Source organism: Aedes albopictus, chromosome 1 (genome assembly GCF_035046485.1).
Source record: "Aedes albopictus strain Foshan chromosome 1, AalbF5, whole genome shotgun sequence".
Lineage (NCBI taxonomy): Eukaryota > Metazoa > Arthropoda > Insecta > Diptera > Culicidae > Aedes > Aedes albopictus.
Window position 1 is genome coordinate 129,508,432 of NC_085136.1, and position 21,118 is coordinate 129,529,549.

A 21,118-nucleotide genomic window follows, 5' to 3' on the forward strand; every position below is an offset into this window, starting at 1 on the left:
GTCCATGATAAATTGCTGTTTGAGGAGATTCATTCACTCAAGCGGAAAGTGTCCATTTCAGTGGCCAAGTCAGGACGAGTCATCGTGGCGGAATCTGCCGGCACAATCCGTGATCGATGGCAGGCAGAAGGCATCCTTCGGTGGTGAATACGAGCCTCTGCACGAATCTGGCGTACTGCTCACTCCCACAGAAAATTTGAAAACAGCTCGCACAGTAAAAGTCAAATGTGACTTTTACTGTGCACGCTGTTTTCAAATTTTCTGTGGGAGTGAGCAGGACGGGGCAAATTCGAACAAAGGCTCACAGTAACAAATTTTGAAAACGACGTATAATCAATGGATTACTGCACGAGTTTATACTGACCTGCTTACTCTTACACGAAATTTGACGTTTGACAGGTGTCGGCACCGTCCAAACGTCAAATTTTCTGTGAGAGTAAGCAGGCCAGCATGAATTCGTGCAGTGGACCATGCTACACCATTGATTATACGTCGTTTTCAAAATTTGTTACTGAATAGATGATTTGTACGTGCTCGAGTTGCAGTGCAATTTGTTCTCTGTGCGTAAGCTCGAAGACATCGGGATGACGGTGAAGATTGCTGGAAGAAAGGTGGCCATCCAAAAGGACGTAGTAGCTTTGCTCCCTTGTCATTTGCCTTGGCTACCCTCTATCGTGGGTGTCAACAAACAAGCGTGTTGGTCATAATATCAGTGCTGACACTATTCAACATTTTGCGCACCAAAACATGATTGCCCCCGAAACATGTCCCGAAAAGCTAGTTTTTAGAACGTATTTGGCTTTCCCAAATTTTAATAATTTTTGCTCAATTCCTACATCATTGATCTCAAAGAAACAAACGACACTGATTCTTCATTAGGGCCTAACTGATATTTTCGATTTCTCTTCATCGATCCTCTCTTTGTATTATTACGGAAAGTGTATTAAGTTTTCCAAGGATTTTTTGGTTGAAATGTGAAGACGACGACTACATCTTGCTCTAGAAGCAAAAAGAATAATGATTTTGTTTGTTATGATCAAGCTATTAGTGAAAGAGAGAATCGACGAAGAGAAATCGATCAATCAGTTAGGCCCTTAAGAAAAATTATTGTCGTTTTCTAATAATTACAAAACATTAGAGAATATATGATGTCGTTTTAGAATATTCACCTCAATACGGATATTAGGGTGTTCCAGAACAAATTCTATCAAAAATTTAGCTTTTTAAGGTCTTTCTTGATTATAAATGTGATAATTACATGTTTACTTTAATTTTATTGGCATACGTTGTTCGGAGAACTTGTAGAAAATAAGTATATCTTTCAACTTATGCTGAAAGAAATATTTTTTGACAAGTTTTACAATTTTTTAAAGTTTGAAAATAGTCGAAAAACACAAAATTGATTTGATGCAACTCCTAATTTCAATGGATTTTGCTGAAATTTTGACCAGTTACTTCTTTTACGATGCCAATCAAAAAAATGGGGATGGACTTGAGAATCAGAGAACATTTTTGAAAAAGTGGACGGACCTAATGGGCACCTGGCATAATAAAGAAGGGTGCATTTTGATTATGCCAAATCGTCATTATGCCAAATTAACGGTCATCATGCCACATATTTTTATGTCAACTGAACTTATGCCAAACGACCTAATGCCAATTGACTTTATGCCAAATGTCCCGCTCCCATCAGAAAGGATTACCAGTTCTTTCAAATCTTATCCATTATATATAGAATTCATTTCGTTTATTGTTTTGATATACCATTTTGTAAAATTTATTTCTACAACTATTTACTTATGAAGTGTATGCTGTATTCGGTCGAACACTGTTTGATCCATTATTATTGTATGTAGTACGATTACACTTACCTACGATGAACAGTTGGAGGATAAAGGCGCGAGTTAACGTAAGTCTCGGCACTTTCAGCTTCAGCAGTGTTTGGCGACAATTGTATGCAGGCATATTGTTTGTTTTGTTAGTATGCTAGCTGCACACGGAAAAGCATTAAACTCGTTGTTAGTAGTTGTCCTTGTCCGTCCGCCAATCTGTTCTATAAACTGTTATTCGACTCTCCTCAGCAGAATACAAATTCCTGTCAATCTATCACATTTCGAACTTACAAATTGCTCATACCAGACGAAGGGTAATGTCCTAAATTTTATCTACTGATGATATATTATGTTCATGTTTAATTTTGTATAATAATCTATTTCGTAATGACCAGTACGAAAGACAAAAAACTACACACAAATAGATGCAAATGACGACTGCGACTATAAGGAAGATCCTAACGTGTGACAATGACAATGCGCTTCGCACCCAGTCTACGCTTTGTTCAAGATTTCATGGTAATACTCTCCGTAAACGGCATAGTTGTAGTAGGAAATCCGCTTGAACGCCGTGGCTAAGCCCTCGATATCGTCAGCGAACTCCTGGAATCCGGGAGGCGCCGGAATGGAACTGTTCGTCCTTAGCACCAGCTGAATGAAAGCAAGAAGGCGTTTCCACATTAGATTCCGTACGGGGGATTCCTTTTTGGCGATTTGAAGAATCTGCGTTTTCAGCGCACCTTCAACCGATTCATCCAGCTTGGATTGGTTGAGCTCTTGCAACCGGGTAGCGATAACCGACCGCACGTGGAGCCAAATGTTCTCAATGTTGTCGTCCAAGTCCTTGGTGTTGTTACAGTGTTGCAGTAAAATTGCCAGCTCTTTGGCTAGATTCTTGCGAATATCTGCAGATTGGGCGATCGACGGTATGGCAGCACACGTGATGGCAAGCGTTGAAGCGCAGGTGCATAGACGGGAGGCACGTCCCTGCAGGCCGATCACTCTATCCCGATCCATTTCCAGCATTTCCGGGAACTCGTTTTCCGTGTTCCAATCGATCAGTTCCAAATAGGCATTGAATATGGTATCCTTTGAGCGACGATTTTGACTATCGCTACCGGTAGCGGACGGACCAGCCGTCGCCGCCGCCTGTTCAGCTTGGGCAGTGTGTTGTTCGAGCACTTGGTTACGTTTGAGCCATTTTTCCGTTTCCGGAAATCCGTCTTTGTAAAGTTCGAGGAATTGCTTAAATTTCTGTTTCTCGTATTCGACCGAGTTGGCAATGACGTCGTTCCTGGCGGCATCCAGCAAACAATTGGCCATGTCCAGCTTCATCAACTGTAAGGCCTCCAAGATCCCCCGGAACAGATCTACGACATCCTGGATTTCTTTCAACTTTGCAATCTGTTCATCGCGCACCGGAGCGCACGAGAGGGCCATAATGTGAATCACAAACTTGGCGTACACCTGGAAATCCAGCACGCCTTGCTCGGCCTGCTGCCGTATCACAGTTTCATCGAGGATCTCGTTGATCCGGGCTAGGGCACGTTCGTTGTTTTTGCTAAGAACACTCTGGAAGGCATCCTTGATGTCGGCCAGCAGCTGGATGGCCATATCGTAGCACGGGGGTTGACGACCGAGCTGCTCTCGCAGGACTTCCCAGTACGCCTTGTGCATGGTGTCCTTGATGATACGCTCCAGCGAGTTCTCTGGCGGTTCGTACGGCTGCAACTTGAAGTCACTGTTGATGGCAATCTCGTGAGCTAGGGTCATGTTTTCGATGTTCTTGACGGCGTCCTGGACCTCATCTAGGGTTAGAATTTTCGGCGGGCTTGCCGATGTTCCGGGCAGGACGAATCGAGTTGGACCGGATCTGAAAGTTAGATAGTATAGTAAAAAGGATTAATGTTTGAATAAAACAAAATTATGTGTGGATCAATATATCGGCGGCAAAAAATGGGGGGAAAAATATGGTATGAAATGGCTCAGTTATGCGATGAATCAAACTAGCGACAAACCAACTGCTATGGTAAAGTACTTTTAAAGAAAGCCCATCATTTGAGAGAGAAAAGGAAAATTATTATGTGATAAATTCCATAAGAAATTATGCCGGAAGCCTCTTCAGAAATGTGTGTATCAATTACACTAGTTTACAAAAAAAACGAAAGTAATGAACTTCTATCAACGACCAAAATTTGTAATGCATAACTATGCTCTGATATTAACCTTCACGTACCCGACCCCCGGGTATGGTAAAGGCTGGGTATGCTGCGCAATTCAGATGCCATTGTGATCCACTAGCTTCTGCCCAGCAACTCCTATCCCTACCTCTTCGCGGTACCGGCCGGAAACTATGAGCAACCTTAGGGAAGATCGGGTAACCAACCCCGGTGGGAACTTTGGTCGTAGGCTGACAGGGAACCCGAGCAGGGAATGAGAACAAACCTATAACAAATTGATAACTCATTTTGTTATTGATGACAAAATGAAATCAAAATAAGTTTTTATTTAATATCAAATTGAGATATCTTTTTGTTATCATTTCAAAAACTCAATGATAACAAGATTTGATTTCAAAAATTCAAAAAATGTTTAATATGCTTTATTAATATTAATTATATTCACAATATATTTGTTAAATCTACCAGAGTATTTTACTTACATATTGACACAAAATTTATAATTTGCTGATTCTGGGTAACGGTCATACTATTGATTTGAATTGGCTTGAAGTAAGTTTTTAGGGTGACTGGATATTATCGACAGGTTTGTTCTCTTCGTTATGAGGGGGTTTTTATCGGCCAAGTTGCCTGAAATTTGGTTGTATAGCTTGGTTGGGAAAGATTTGAGGCCAACTTTGAATTCAACAGGTTTCAAAAACCCTTCCATGACGAAGAGAACAAAACTACCCAGAATACAAAAGTTCCCAGATATCAGTTATTTCAATCTAAACATATTGCCAAATATTTTTAAATTTTTAAATTCTATATTAAAGGCAAATGAAGTTAGATATGGCCAACCAAAGTAATCCACGGTCATTCTACTGTTGGAGGTCACATATTTTACCTTTATAAAGAATTCTCGCGCGAAAAAAGATTCATTGTAGCTCCGTACCAAAATGATGAATCTCGTGATGTATGAAGTTTTGAAAATAACACAGATTTTTATCATACATGAAAATGATGAATGCCATTTCACTTATTGTTATCCCAAAAGGCCATTTTACCAATCGACTATTATGCCAGATTATGCCATTTGGCCATTATGCCAAAATATTATGCCATACGACATTATGCCATACCCGATAGAATTATTGTAGTAAAATATTTTTCCTATCGGATGCCTTATTTTTTCAATGTCATCATTTTCCCCGGGTAACGAGGGAAAAAGCTGAGAAACCGAATGCAACTCAATTCGTAGCTTGATGTCATTCAATTTGAGTCCTGATGCCTGTGGCTCTGGGGTGTCGTGAACATCTCCCACATTTGTTTTGCTGCAGTGCATATAATCAGAAGGAAAAGCTGAAATATAATTACCTATACAAAAATATTAACCATCGAGCGATCGCGCTGTTGTTACAACACGTTGAAAAAATCTCGCTTTTTGTACTCAGCATTAGCGTGGTGCTGGCGCAGGTAGTCAACCGCGCGAGTTACGGAAGGTTAAGGGCAGTTGTCCTTTGACTCCAAATTTACTTTTCTTTGTCACTTCAATGTCCATCATTAATCTTTTAGTTGAGTCATGGTATAGTTATGCTGCATATCTATGAGGATATCATATCCGGTTTCCATACATTTTTTCTTCGTTTAGGCTCCAAGTTACAAATGACTGTTGATGAAATGTTAATGTTACAATCGATAATACTAAGGCATTAATAGGTGTCATATTCTGATGATATCGTATCAAACAAAACAAGTTTTCAATCACGAGATTCTTCTAAATTTAAAATAAAATCTAATTTAAATTTTTACTTATTCATGTAAATTAATGCCTAATAAAATATCAAAATGAATACTAAATTGGTTATTAATTTTTAGTTATTACCCTTTAGATTTGATAACTCCATGAGAACTGCGTATGATATGAAGTCGTAAAATGTAGATAACAAAATGAGATATCAATTTGTTATCAATGAGAACTCATTCTGATTTCAATTAGATATTCCAGTACATTATTTTGTTATCATTTTTGTTATGTTAACACTTTAGTCATACAAAATGAAAACTCACTTTGTTATCAAAATTCGTGATATCTAAATAACTCAATTTGTTTTCAATTAGTTCTCATTCCCTGCTCGGGAAGGGGGGGAGGGGGGGTTGTTTGCTTCGGCAAACCTGAGCGTCTGTTCTCCAGGAGGAGTGGCTCACAACAGCGTCTGATTCCCATGTTAGGGGCGGCTGATCTACGTCCGAGTGCCAGGGAAGGACTCTAAGCTCAACTGTGTACTAAGGGTCCTCCGGAAAGTAGGGGGTTGGTGTCAGGCCCTACGAGCCAGCCGTAAAAAACCATTGTAGCGGAAAATCAGCAACAGAATAATACGAACCGAGACCAACGGCAACGACCCCAGCGAACAAAAAGGACTTGCGATTGGAAACTCGGTACGTGGAACTGCCGATCTCTCAACTTCATTGGGAGCACCCGCATACTCGCCGATCTACTGAAGGACCGCGGGTTCGGCATCGTAGCGCTGCAGGAGGTGTGTTGGACAGGATCCATGGTGCGAACGTTTAGAGGTAATCATACCATCTACTAGACCTGCGGCAACACACGCGAGCTGGGAACACCTTTCATCGTGATGGGTGATATGCAGAGGCGCGGTTGGCGGCCGATCGACGAAAGAATGTGCAGGTTGAGGATCAAGGGCCGATTCTTCAACATCAGCATAATAAACGTGCACAGCCCACACTCCGGAAGCACTGATGATGACAAGAACGCATTTTACGCGCAGCTCGAACGCGAGTACGATCACTGCCCAAGCCACGACGTCAAGATCATCATAGGAGATTTAAACGCTCAGGTAGGGCAGGAGGAGGAATTCAGACCGACGATTGATAAGTTCAGCGCCCACCAGCAAACGAACGAAAACGGCCTACGACTCATTGATTTCGCCGCCTCCAAAAATATGGCCATACGTAGCACCTTTTTCCAACACAGCCTCTCTTATCGTTACACCTGAAGATCACCACAGCAGACGGAATCTCAAATCGACCACGTTATGATTGATGGACGGCACTTCTCCGACATTATCGACGTCAGGACCAATTGTGGCGCCAACATCGACTCCGACCACTATCTGGTGATGGTCAAACTGCGCCCAAAACTCTCCGTCATCAACAATGTACGATACCGGCGATCGCCACGGTACAACCTAGAGCGACTGAAACAACCGGATATCGCGTCAGCATACGTGCAGAATCTCGAGGCCGCGTTGTCAGACGAGGGCGAGCTCGACGAGGCCTCTCTAGAGGACTGCTGGAGTACAGTGAAAGCAACCATCAACGACGCAGCCGAGAGCACCATCGGGTACGAGGAACGGAATCGACGGAACGAATGGTTCGACGAAGAGTGCAGAACGGTTTTGGAGGTGAAGAACGCAGCGAGGGCGGTAATGCTGCAGCAAGGGACTCGACAGAACGTGGAACGTTATAAACAGAAGCGGAAACAACAGACCCACCTCTTTCGGAAGAAAAAGCGCCGCCTGGAAGAAGCGGAGTGTGAAGAAATGGAACTGCTGTGTCGTTCCCAAGAAACACGGAAGTTCTATCAGGCCTCTTGACGGACGGATGTGAGGTGATCGAAATGTGGAGCACTTCAATCAGCACCTGAACGGCGTGGAGAACGTAGGCACGGGAGCCCATGGCAACGGAGGAAACGACGACGCCAGTGCAGTGTAGCGGAGGACGGAAATGAACCAACTCCCACGCTGAGGGAAGTTAAGGATGCCATTCACCAGCTCAAAACTAACAAAGCAGCTGGTAAGGATGGTATCGCAGCTGAACTCATTAAGACGGGCCCAGAAAAGTTGGCCACCTGTCTGCATCGGCTGATAGTCAGGATCTGGGAAACCGAACAGCTAGCGGAGGAGTGGAAGGAAGGGGTAATCTGCCCCATTCACAAGAAAGGCGACCATTTGGAATGTGAGAACTTCAGGGCGATCACTATTTTGAATGCTGCGTACAAAGTGCTATCCCAGATCCATCCGTCGTCTGTCACCTAAAACAAATGAGTTCGTGGGAAGTTATCAAGCCGGTTTCATCGACGGCCGGTCGAAAACGGACCAGATGTTCACCGTACGGCAAATCCTACAGAAATGCCGTGAATAGCAGGTCCAAACGCATCATCTGTTCATCGGCTTCAAGGCGGCATACGACAGTATCGACCGCGCAGAGCTATGGAGAATCATAGACGAAAACGGCTTTCCTGGGAAGCTGACTAGACTGATTAAATCAACGATGGACGTTGTGCAAAACTGCGTAAGGGTTTCGGGTGAACTATTCAGTTCATTCGAATCTCGCCGGGGACTGCGACAAGGTGACGGACTCTCATGCCTACTTTTCAACATCGCTTTGGAAGGTGTGATGCGTCGCGTCGAGCCGGGCTCAACAGCCGTGGAACGATTTTTACAAAATCCGGTCAATTTGTGAGCTTTGCGGACGACATGGACATTATCGCCAGAACATTTGGAACGGTAGTGGAGCTGTACACCCACCTAAAACGCGAAGCAGCAAAGGTCGGACTGGTGGTGAATGCCTCAAAAACAATGTACCTGCTGGTAGGCAGATCCGAAAACGACCGGATCCGTCTGGGTAGTAATGTTACAATAGACGGGGATACTTTCGAGGTGGTGGAGGAATTCGTCTACCTCGGATCCTTACTGACGGCTGACAACAACGTGAGCCGTGAAATACGAAGGCGCATCATCAGTGGAAGTCGTGCCTACTACGGGCTCCAGAAGAAACTGCGGTCGAAAAAGATTCACCCACGCACCAAATGTACCATGTACAAAACGCCAATAAGACCGGTGGTCCTCTACGAACACGAGACATGGACCATGCTCGAGGAGGACCTGCAAGCACTCGGATTTTTCGAGTGACGCGTGCTAGGAACGATCTTCGGCGGTGTGCATGAGAACGGCATGAGAACGGCGGAGAAGGATAACCATGAGCTAGCTGCACTTCATGGCGAACCCAGCATCCAGAAGGTGGCCAAAGCGGAAATGATACGGTGGGCAGGGCATGTTGCAAGAATGTCGGACAACAACCCTGCAAAGCTGGTGTTTGCAACTGATCCGGTTGGCACAAGAAGGCGTGAAGCGCAGAGAGCATGGTGGGCGGACCAGGTGGAGTGTGACCTGGCGAGCATTGGGCGCGACCGAGGATGGAGAGCGGCAGCCACAAACCGAGTATTGTGGCGTACTATTGTTGATTATGTGATGTTGTATAAATGTGTGTAAATGTATGAGTGTAGAAGTTAGGATCATAAACCCAGAAAAAGTACTTACTTATCGGAACCTTCGCTCTCAGTGCGTGCCCTCAAAATGGCAGCTTCGATGTTGGCCGGAATGTCTTTCGCCTCGCTCGAGGACGACGATTCAGCTGCGGACCCTGATGAGTCCATTCTACAAACATAGATAAAATACGTTAATCAAATTATCAATAACAATTCGGTATAGCTATTGTAATAACTCGGCTGGAAACTTGATCCTTCGAGAACGTGGTGATTTAAATAATTACAAAACTTTGTTACGTTAGTTAGTTAGTGTGCGCAGGAAAATCAGTTTCGCGCGCTCGTGGTCAGCAACCATACACAACCATACCATGCGTTCCCTTTGGATATTAACTCTACGACTGTTTCAAAAATAGATCACCACAAATTGAGCCGGTGTGCTGCCCGCTTGGCAGTGGCAGAATTACCTTGAAAATGCATCAGCTGGCATGGTTTTACTTTAGCTTGCTGCCTTGCTTGGTTGACGTGTTGCTTTCCCTCTCGGTAGCCGCCGCGTCTCGATCCCAACGAATAATGAACGGTTCGTTACTTACAACTTCAAGCAACTGTATACAATGAAAAGCACACGTGAATAGAAAGAAGAGAACACTGTAACAATAACCACTTGGCGCCGCCATTGTGCGGTTACTAGATGTTATGTAAGACTAATTATAAATTGAACCATATCACGATGATACGCCTTGTCGTCGTTGGAGTTTGAATGCGTTGTAAACATTGTTGATTGTTTTGTGGTGCTACGTCACATAAAAAATGCTTTCTAATCAAAGTATCTCACGACATTAATAGGACGAAGGTATAAATATTATCAATGAACTCAAACAACTCTTCATCAAACTGTATCAACTGCATAGTGCATAGAGGTAATAGGGCAAAAGCTCCCTTAGTGGAGGTAGTGCCAATAGTGGTGGTAGTGCCAATTTAGCACTATTTCGACCAAAAAGCTTGCAAATGACATTTTTAATAGATGCATCATACCTAAATAATAACATTAATTCAGTTTTGTGTTCAGGATTTGCAGATAAACGTATTTTAAACAATTATTTTCCTTAATTTTTTTGCTCCTTTGCACCTATAGTGGTGGTAGTGTTGCTATAGTGGTGGGTCCCATATGAATTCAATGGAATGCGCCACTATAGGAACCAATGTTAAATTTTACCTCCATAATAGGCACCATGTACCTATAGTTGGTGCAAGTGATTTATTAGCCAAAACCTAAATAAACAATGATTTTTACATTTTTCCTAGCAAATTTAAGTGAAAAATTATCGATTAATGTTTTCAGACCTTTTATTTTGTGGTATTATCAATTTTATTCAATTATTTTACTACAAGGAGCTACTAAGAGCACCACTATTGGTACATTTACCCTATACTTAATAGACAACAATGCTAAAATACACATGGTGTACCAATAGGGATGGAATGTCAAGGAAACTATAAGTATGTACTATCTGCAAACCCTTGATACAGTGATAGACATTCGTTTAGCCGAGACCAAAAAAAGTGTCAGGAAACTCATACAAAAGATTTTATTATAAAACTTTTTTATCGTAGTGATAGTATATCTAGTACTGTTTTATAAAAATGTGATACATTAAACTTACACATACATTGAAACAAAACCGAGGGTAAAAACCCTTCAAATGTCATTTTTTGCCTAGACATTCGTTTAGCCGAGGTAAATGAAAAAAATGTTTTCAATAGATTTTTTGCAATTTCGTGAGCATATTTCGAGGATATACTCCAAGGCCTTTAGTTTATGACGTGTTAGCAAGATAATTGACCTTAAAAGTTTATTTATTTGTGAAATTCAGAGAAATATTATAAAAAAATGTTCCGATAAGGAGAAGCGACGATAAACAAATTTATTTAAGAAAAATGATTTCTGTAAACACTCAAACGTAAGCTAGATTGGCAGTTTTGAAAATATGGCACAGAATTATTGTAAGAAATGTTCAAATTATTGCATAAAATGTCATGAAAAAATTAAGTATATTGGTTTTGGTTGCTTAAACTTTAAAATGGGATTGATAAAAGTTAAAATAAATAGTTCTGCATTGAAATAAAGACGTGTCCTAATGCCTGTGGAGTATACCTGTTTGATACTAGCATTACTAAATGAGTTAGAAGACTGCAAAGTGAAAGAACTGCAAGAAGTGTCAGATTTTTTGTACCCTGTTTATTCAAAAGCAGGTGCTCATACATAAACGCAAGATATGGTCAAACAATTGGCTTATTTCATTCAATCTGAAGAAATATATTATAAATGAGTCTTAGTTGTGAACCACATTCATTTTTAACATGTTTTATTTGAAAAGAATGTCTAAATTATGAAACAAGTAGTTCATGCTAGAAATTTGAATACTTTTGGTGCCATTGCTAGAAATGTGAGCCGTTCAATGTATGTTATTTCAGCCAGAATACAGTCTAGAAGATATTGGGAGCTATTAGAAGACGTAATAGTAGTAAACGCTGTTATTTATGCAAGTAAAACCATCATATTTCATCAAAACAATACTTAAATATGTGATTTTTTGATGGTTTGCGTTATTTTTTTCTGTTAAAAACATTGTTTTTCGTAAATTTTCAACCTGCTTCGGTCATGAAACTTTCATTCGATTCTTTTGAAACACTTCCGATTAAAATAACTACATCAAATCTCAATTTGGAAACATTTACAATATTATGATATATTTATATGAGATGCATGCAAAATTAATATGGCAACACTTCCAAAAACGATCTAATTCATGATTTACAAGTCGATCTATAATGCAGGTCACCATACAAAATGACTTTGTTGGATATTTTTAGAAATTTGATGTTTTTTTTATTACGGAATTCTAAAAATTGTACAATTCGGCTAAACGAATGTCTAGGCAAAAATGACATTTGAAGGGTTTTTACCCTCGTTTTTGTTTCAGTGTATATGTAAGTGTGATGTATCACATTTTTATAAAACAGTACTAGATATACTATCACTACGATAAAAAAAGTTTTATCATAAAATCTTCTGTATGAGTTTCCTGACACATTTTAGAAAAATTTTTAGCCTCGGCTAAACGAATGTCTATCACTGTATAGGTACTTAACAACTTTGCCGAATAAATGATCCTGTTCATTGGAAACTATTTTGAACTATTTGAGCAACTCCATAATCAACTTCCCAATGATTAATTTATTTTCCAACTTTCCAGGAATGTTACAAAAATTTCACAGGGGGATTAATCATTACATTTTCGATTACAAAATTCGGCGAACAATTTTCGAGGCCATCTACGACGGTCCCATAGCTCGTCGCCCCGGCGACGTTAAGCAATGCATTATACCTACTGTATACGTTGCTCCACTACCGTCCGCCTGTAGTAAACGCAGTGAAACGATCCATCGGGTGGATGCAACATAGCGGTGTTTCTCAAACTTTGATTCGTACAAGCAGTAATCCTGTGTCTCTCGTACATCTCTACAACTCTGGAGTTCGATTTGAATAGGTTGTATGTACCTCCTTTGATTCTCAACACAATTACGGCCTATTCAAATTGAACTCCAGAACTACTTAACAGGCTTAAAGAGTTTTGAGGTAATGATGGCTGTTGGAAAATACCAATTTTATGGCTGATGTTATCCTAAGAATCATCCCAGAATGGGGTACCGTCGTTGGGGGTGAGAATGGGTCAAAAAAGGATACTCAAAGAATGTTTGTTAAATAACAAATTCAATTGAAGTTGGAATAACTTTTTGTTTGGTATGTATACTCTTTTATGTGGTAATAATAGTTTAGCAAGAAAGTATCACATTATATGAATTGCTTACTAAACTACAAATGATTGAAAATTGACCCAATCTCACCCCTTAGAGGGGGTGAGAATGGGTAAAAGTATTCGAAATCGCCTATCTAAGGATATAAGTTAATTTTATTGATCACTAGCTGTCCCGGCAAACGTCGTACTGCCTGCCTACTGTGTTTTTTGACGTGCAGCTCCATGGGGACGTTCCCCGCAAGGTCATTTGTATGGGAGCCCCCCGTTCCAGGAACCGGAGAGGTCTCGCACCAAGCTAAGAACCTTCCCCGGTCCCAAAAATACCCAAACACAAAATTTCATAACGATCGGTTCAGTAGTTTCCGAATCCATGGTGGTCAGACAGACAGACAGACAGACAGACAGACAGACAGACAGAAATTCATTTTTATATATATAGATCTAGCAAACCTACTTGAAATACAATGTAACCATGACGAATAGACACTTAGGTATTTTTAAAAGATGATTAATCGACCTAAAAGGGCTAATACAACCAAAAAAATGGTTGAAATTTAATGAAATAACGTTTATACCTATTGTTGTATCGCCATTATTAGTCACCATCCCCATCCCCATTTAAAGTTTCAACCTCTAGAGAGGAGGGGGGATTACAACGAGGGAGAGGCGCATTGAAAGATTCACGAAAAAAAACATGATATTTTTAGTATACTGCATTAGAAATTTTTAACCAAATCCTCCGTTATAAACACTTACATATATTGCCAAAGCAAAACACTCCTTCTCAAGATAGAGGGTCGTTTAAATTATATGTTACACAACATTTCACACTATAAGACCCTCTCCCGCAATAACATTTAAACGGAATTTTTGATAAATTTTGTATGAGTTCTAGCACAACGGTAAACTTATTCTTCTGTCTAAACGCATCGGTTTATTGTTATAAATTTTGGGCACTAAACGTATGAACACTCCCGCTTGACACTTCTTCGACATATTTTCGAAGAAAGGCGTGCTTTTATGAAGATACGCTAAACGGGCGCCAACTGATTCCTTGATCAGCTGTTGCCGGCAACCAAGCCCCCAGCTTCTTAGCGCGGAAGTCGGGGGGTGTTCAGATGCAATGTTTATCAATTAATAAATTTGTGAGGATATTCTTCCGCGATGAATGTTTTGTATTTTCTAAAATAAGGTGTAATAAAGGCAATTTACCTCGCAATTTACATAATAACCAAGATAATAACCTATGTTTTAAGTTCTTAAGACCTGAATGTTTGCAATAATGATGTGCTCGAAACCAATTTGCTGATTGATCGATTTCTATAGAATACATCGAGGACCCCCTCGAACAAGCCCTCGAAATTCGACGACTGTTCTGAACAGTTTCACAAACAGTCGGGATAATCCAACTTTGAACTGAATACACAATACTCGCATCTCTTTACATCTTATGCGATCGACGTAAACAAGCCTATCGATTTTATCTGTCAAACTGAGGTCAAACCGGTCAAAACAGATTGAAACATTTCGACAATGATTTTTCATAAGGGCCTAACTGACTTGATCGATTTCTCTTCGTCGACTCTCTCTTTTGCTAATAGCTTGATCAAAACAAACAAAATCATTATTCTTTTTGTTTATATAGCAACATTTAGTCGTCTTCTTCGCATTTCAACCAAAAAATCTTTGGAAAACTAAATACACATTCTGTGGTAACACAAAGAGAGGATCGATGAAGAGAGCTCGAAAATGTCAGTTAGGTCCAAATGAAAAATCAGTGTCGATTTTTCCAGTGAACCACGCATTAAAGTTTGTCGTCGGATGGCCGCATCCGGAAAAGATGAATCCAGTGGCCGTGATACGAACGACCCGCCTGAGGGCGCCAGGGGGTCGAATGGGGACTGAATAACAAGTTGAATTTTTGTTAAGGTTATGTGCACTCGATAACTTGCTTGACCCAATCTCACCCCCATTCTTAATATTTAGACATTATGTCGAAAATATTGATTTTTTGTAATAAAAAGAGCAATGACAGCCCGCTTTTTTCATTGCATCAACCAAGTAATACCTACAGCTAACCACTTATAAGAAATTTTATGGTTAGGTACTTTTGTGAAATATTACGATGGAGAATTTTTTTCAGAGTGATTCAATAGTGCTTTCATCATATAAGTTTAGCCACAAATTTTACAAAAAACCATTATTGCTAAACATCTTATTCTGCGTCATGACGTGTAAAAACATCTCCTCTTTGAAATAATATAAAGTTATCAACATAAATTAGCGATAGTTGATGAGCTATTTCAAATTTTGTGTTTCTCTGTTTTGACCCAATCTCACCCCCCAGACCCATTGTCACCCCCATCGACGGTACATACTTTACATAATCAGCAAACGGCGTCACTGTTTTTTGATTGCAGGCTTCTGATCTATGAGAATAGCAAATGAGTGTATCTGAGTACAAGTGAGTATTTCCATCCCTGCCAGTAGATACTTTGCGATTTTACGATCTTACTTATAAGCTTGCAATATGCTCTTCCAAATTCTGAAAAAAAAAATGGAGTTTTCATTGAATGTTTCAAAGTATGTTCGATGCTTGAGAACCACTGTGATACAGGGTCCATTATTTTTGATCTTTTCTGGTTGCCATCGTGTTCGTCACTATAGAGCTCGCTAGACAGATACACAACCAGCCAGCAACTCGCGTGCTTCTCTATTTTTATTCTTTTACTACGGAGGTAGGTTTACACCGACCGTGTATGGGTAAGTAGGTTCAGCAACGTACCTTGGCTAATCGCGCGCGAGTCGGCAAAACAGCGAGACAGCGAAATGCGGTCGGATAGTGTCTGTGGTCGGGGAATTGGCCATTGCACGCAGTTGGACGGAATAGATCACGCTATAGTGGACATCGAGAACGTATTGTCAAATGTCATATAATGATTTTTGGAGTTGCCCTTTTCCAATTTTTCGTAATGAGTTTGGTTGCTGCAAATATTGAATTTGTTCTATGACAACCCTCCTTCAAAAATTCCCAAATATTTAAGGACAAGGTGTTTGGAGTGCACAGCTCAAATTTTCTCGAGCACAAATCTAGAGAACCGTCAAACGGATCTGACTGAAAATGTAACTCAATGTTTACTGTGCGGAAGCAAGCATCAAGATACATTTTCAGCCAGATACGTTTGACGGTTCTCTAAAATTGTGCTCGAGAAAATTAGAGCTATGTACTCCAAATACCTTTTCCTTAAGGGGTGCTAGAGAAAATCTTCGAATAGGATATTACACTAATTTCGCCTACAAAAGAAGAATTTATCAAAAATTGCTCATGATTTTTTACCGAAAGTTCCTGAAAGAATACTAACATAATGAGGTCAATTTAGTATTTCAGCAAAATATTATTTTATGTTTCCAGCATTCTAAGGAAACAAATCGTCATCGTTTACCAGAAAATCAAAAGCAGTTTTTTTCACTGAAATCACAACCAATTTTAACACTTATGTGTCGGGTACCTTTTTCAATTTCAAATCTCGATATTTTAATGTTTATTGAGACTAGGATGTTGGAACTCTGTTAAATCTTAGAACTCGTGAATATACATCTATTACTGGGGTTGACCAAATTTTAAAGTGAGGAGGGGCAGGGGGAGGGGCTCCTGCATTTTTTTATTACGTGGAAGGCCGGCAGGGTACCCGGGTACCCACGAAATCGAAATGATCATATCTCCGTCAATTTTTCATCGATTTTGGAAATTTTTAGCTCATTCAATTCAGAAACTCATCATCTATCGGGAAAATATTTGGTTAGACCGATCTAATCACCGTGGTTTTCGGAAAATCCATATTTTTGGGAGCATGTCCTTATACCATATTGAAACCCACATTGTTAAGGCTAGCATACCTTAAAGTGTTGATGGTCAACCATGGCCTCACGGGAAGCTTGTTCCGAAATCACAGTTTCAAAGTCAACACGTTTTATGATTCCAGGCCGGTGAGATACAATATGCCAAAGCAATTTTACGATGCTTGGTACCGAAATTGCTACTAACCTACCGAAAATCCCGTATATTGTATTGTATAAAAACACAAATCCGGAAATCCGGATTTTCCGGTACCTATGGTGATCGGACCGGTCCAATCAAATACGATCTCGATAGATAATGTTTCTGAGTTGAATGAGGCAAAAACTTTTAAAATCGGTGGAAAAATCGATGAGATATGATCATTTCCATTTCGTGGGTACCCGGGTACCCTGCCGGCCTTCTACGGGTGTTTTTTTTGCTGGCCACACTACGGTTAATGAAACTTTACCATTGTACTCTAATTACCATCTGGATAACAGTGAAATATTTTTCATTGACGGTTTTTAGATTTCTGGCAAGAAAACTCCTTTTGAATAATTGATGATTGCTGATGACTGAATGATGGTTATTTGAGCCTTAAACTTAAACTTCAGAGAATACAAACATGGCTGCCACAATGGCCGACTTGGTCCCCTACTCACGTTTTCAAGAGCACCAATCTTGAAAATTTGTAAACAAATGCTCTCGATTTGTAAAAGCTGCCTCATTTTTTGGAAGTGAGCAAAGCCATGAAAAACAAGCGCAGCTTGGCTCGATGCTTTGTTCGTCAGATTTGTGCCTCTAAAGTTTGTATGAAAAAATGCAATGGGATTTCTTGATGCTTCACCTTAAGAGTGAACATATAATTGTGCTCAAAATCTCTTCCAGTCATGTTCAGGATTTACGGCCAGGGTTTGCTCGTACACCCTAAGCACAGACAAACAGACGTCTCACTCTACCCACTCCCCGTCGTTTTCCTTTTTAACGGACTATTCAAATATTATGTAGTTCGCAAATCTCTCCCTCATAGCGCTGGTACCATTTTGCTCCTGTTTGACGTTTGCTCACTACCGCCATCTACTACATGAGTTTGCGATACACAGCATAATTAGCATTGGGCGATTATGCTCTTGTGATGATGATTTTAATCGCACTTTGTTCCAAGTAATACGTCTGTTTGTCTGTGCCCTAAGTATTTTTGGCAGATAACCAGCTAATTGAGCTGATTTTTTCCATGCTGAATGCATTCAGCAAAATTTTGGCAATTTGCTGAAACATCCAGCACTGATAACCAGTAAGGTTGTGCTGCATTCCAGCAAAAATTTAATCGCAGACAAACAGATGTATAACTTGGAACAAATTGCGACAAAAATCATCGTCACGAAAACATAATCGCCCAATGCTAACCAAGCTGTGTTACGCAAACCAATCAATAGGTTGCGGTAGAGAAAACATCAAACAGGAGCAAAAACGATGCGAGCGCCGTGACCGAGCGATTTGCGAACTACACAATATTTGAACTAACCGTTAAAAAGGATAACGATGATAAGTAAGTAGAATGAAACGTCTGTTTGTCTGTGATTTAATGATAATTCAGCAATTCGTTTTACTGATTTTCACTTTGCTGTAAGCGTTTGGTGTGTATAACACTCTACATGTTCGCTAAGAATTTATACCTTTTGAGTAACTATTTCCTACAGCCTTTCACTACATCGAACTGCAAAACGGTGAGTCCAAAAGGAAAGCGTCCAACATAGCTCTGATCCTCACAAGTTCCTACCTCATGCTTCCACGGGTCAAGCGATGACAAAGACTGCCAGCTAAGAGTTATGTAGCAACCTCAGATATCAGAACGCCGGCTCCAGAGGCACGTTATCCTCCATAGCAACCTCGCACTTAATTTCGACGGCTTTGGGACAGATGCTCGAAGGACAAAAGTCGAATGAACAAAAGTTCGAACAGACAAAAAGTAGAATGGACAAACATTTAAGTAGACAAAGTTATCAGCTGATGTGTCTCACTTTTTTTATTCTTCAATCACTTTACCTAATATACAGCTCTATTGTCCACTAGGGCACTGCGTGAGCGATTCTAATTGGAAGCTGTACATACACTCTGTACAGCGCCTAAATGTATTCTATTTTTATTGTACTACATCGAACTGGTTGCCGCTGCGCTGCTCTCACGTTCTACCCTATAGACGAGTGCACTGATGAACTGAATTCATCGCGGTTCGAGAATTTTGACACTAGAGCGGGGCCGCTTCCAATCAGAATTGAACAATTTCCAATCAGAATTGATCAATTCTGATTGGAAGCGACCCCGCTCTAGTGTCAAAATTCTCGAACGCGATGAATTCAGTTCATCGGTGCACTCGTCTATCATGGTAGAATGATGAGCACGAGGATGTTCATGTGTCGCTGTTGTTCCTGTTCGCCGATGTCCAAGTATCCGGGTTCATTTGAGTCATGAGCTCAGAAGAGGGTCAGTGTCAGCTGCTCTCAGGGGGAAAGAGCAACTGACGAAAGTGCCGGGGCTGGGATCGAACCCATGACCATCTGCTTGTAAAGCAAACGTGTAGCCACTACGTCACGGACCCCGGCATGTGTCTGACTTATAAGAAAAAAATATTAGACGAGTCTTTGTTGTTGTTCATTGAGAGAAACGTTATAGTGTTGTAAATCATAATGCTTTTAAGCCGCTAACATGTTCATAGGAAGAATTTCCTTCTTTTGTTCATAGGCTGCTATTTCAAGATGTTTTAACGTAGAATTTAATGGTAATTTAGTTTGATTCTTATTTGGCAAATTTTCCTTCTTAAATTTATAGGCTGTTCTTTTAACTTTTGTTTCTGAATTTCTAATTTTTCAATCAAACATTTTGCCTTCTCTTTATGGATTGATCGGTACTTCCTGTGTATTATACTGTATAAGTAATAATATCGTTTTGTTTGCTTATATATGTAATAAACAGAGCCTGCTTCTCAGCTTGTTTGTTCTGTAAGTTCTATAAGCTCTTTCACAGTTACGAACTGAGAGCTTTTGCTGTTAATGACCATGTTGCATGTGTTCACCGTGTGGCAAGCACGAAGAACCAAGGAAGTCAAGAATATTTCCTTTACGAAAAGTTCCTGGTCCGGCCGAGAATTGAACCTGTCACCCTCAGCATGAATTTTTCCTTCTTTTGAACATAGGTTGCTCTTCCTAGCATCATTGCCAACATAGTTTTTGGCGCTGAAACTGCTGATATTCAAATAATATTTTTTTCCTTCTTTTAAGCATAGGCTATTATTTCTAGTTTGATTGTTAAAATAGTTTTTGGCAATAATAGTTGAAAATGGTAAAAATAAAATAAAATAAAATAAAAAATAAAAATAAAAATAAAAATAACGTTTTCAGTTTCATAACTGCTGAATATTGCAATTCATTCTGATGGCTATTCGGCCTAATGACCTTCGGCCTAATGACCCTGCATCATTCATACCCTACCTGGCCTACCCTATATCCTATCATATACCCTATCCTATACTCCACCCTAACCCATTGCCAAGAAATCCCTGGCGTGTGAAGGCCTTGAAGAATTTCCGAAAGAATCTCGGAAGAATATTACCACAACGAATCATGGAGGTAAATCACTGAAGGAATCCAGGAACAGCGGGAGTAACCTCTGGAGGAATTTCTGAAAAAATCAAGTACAAATTACCGAAGAAATTCCCAAACAGAGACCGGTAGGAATCGCTGAAAATATGCTGGAAGACATCACGGGAGAAATCCCTAGATGAAACTCGGAAAGAATTAATGAAGGAAACCCGGGAGGACTCGAAGAAAAAATCCTGCGACCAATTCCAGAAGGAATCCCAGCAGGGATCCATGAAGGAAGTCTAGGAGAAATCTCTCAAAGTATCTTGGAAGAAAACCCAGAAAGAATTCTGTATCCGACAGAAATCACTAAAATATTCTGCAATAATCCCCGAAAAATCTCGAAAGCAAAGCCTTTGAACATCCTGGAGAAATCTTTGACAGAAAGCTTGAAAAAGTTCGGTAATTGTGCTAGAATAATCCCTGAATGATCCCTGGAGGAATCCCTCCCAAGGGAAATTACTGAAGGAATCTCAGGACAAATCCCTTGAAGAACCCTGAAAGGAATCCCTGAAGAAATCTCTTGAAAAATCCCTGAAGTAA

The 21,118-nt window shown here is 40.3% G+C and overlaps 1 protein-coding gene across 2 annotated transcripts in view; it reads right to left on the minus strand.

The window, feature by feature from the left end:
- Nucleotides 1–1,741: 1,741 nt before the first annotated feature.
- Nucleotides 1,742–21,118, minus strand: part of LOC109403570 (T-complex protein 11-like protein 1) — a 48,144-nt gene continuing 28,767 nt past the window's right edge. Inside the window, exons 2-4 of one of the 2 annotated variants that reach the window (XM_029861575.2) lie at nucleotides 9,746–9,883; nucleotides 9,334–9,450; nucleotides 1,742–3,705 (exon numbers count right to left, since the gene is read on the minus strand). In XM_029861575.2, coding sequence (XP_029717435.2) covers nucleotides 2,328–3,705; nucleotides 9,334–9,450; nucleotides 9,746–9,768 — 1,518 coding nt within the window. In that variant the 5' untranslated portion in view covers nucleotides 9,769–9,883 and the 3' untranslated portion in view covers nucleotides 1,742–2,327. The remainder of the gene's footprint in view (nucleotides 3,706–9,333; nucleotides 9,451–9,745; nucleotides 9,884–21,118) is intronic. The other variant, XM_062845361.1, reaches the window with a different exon arrangement.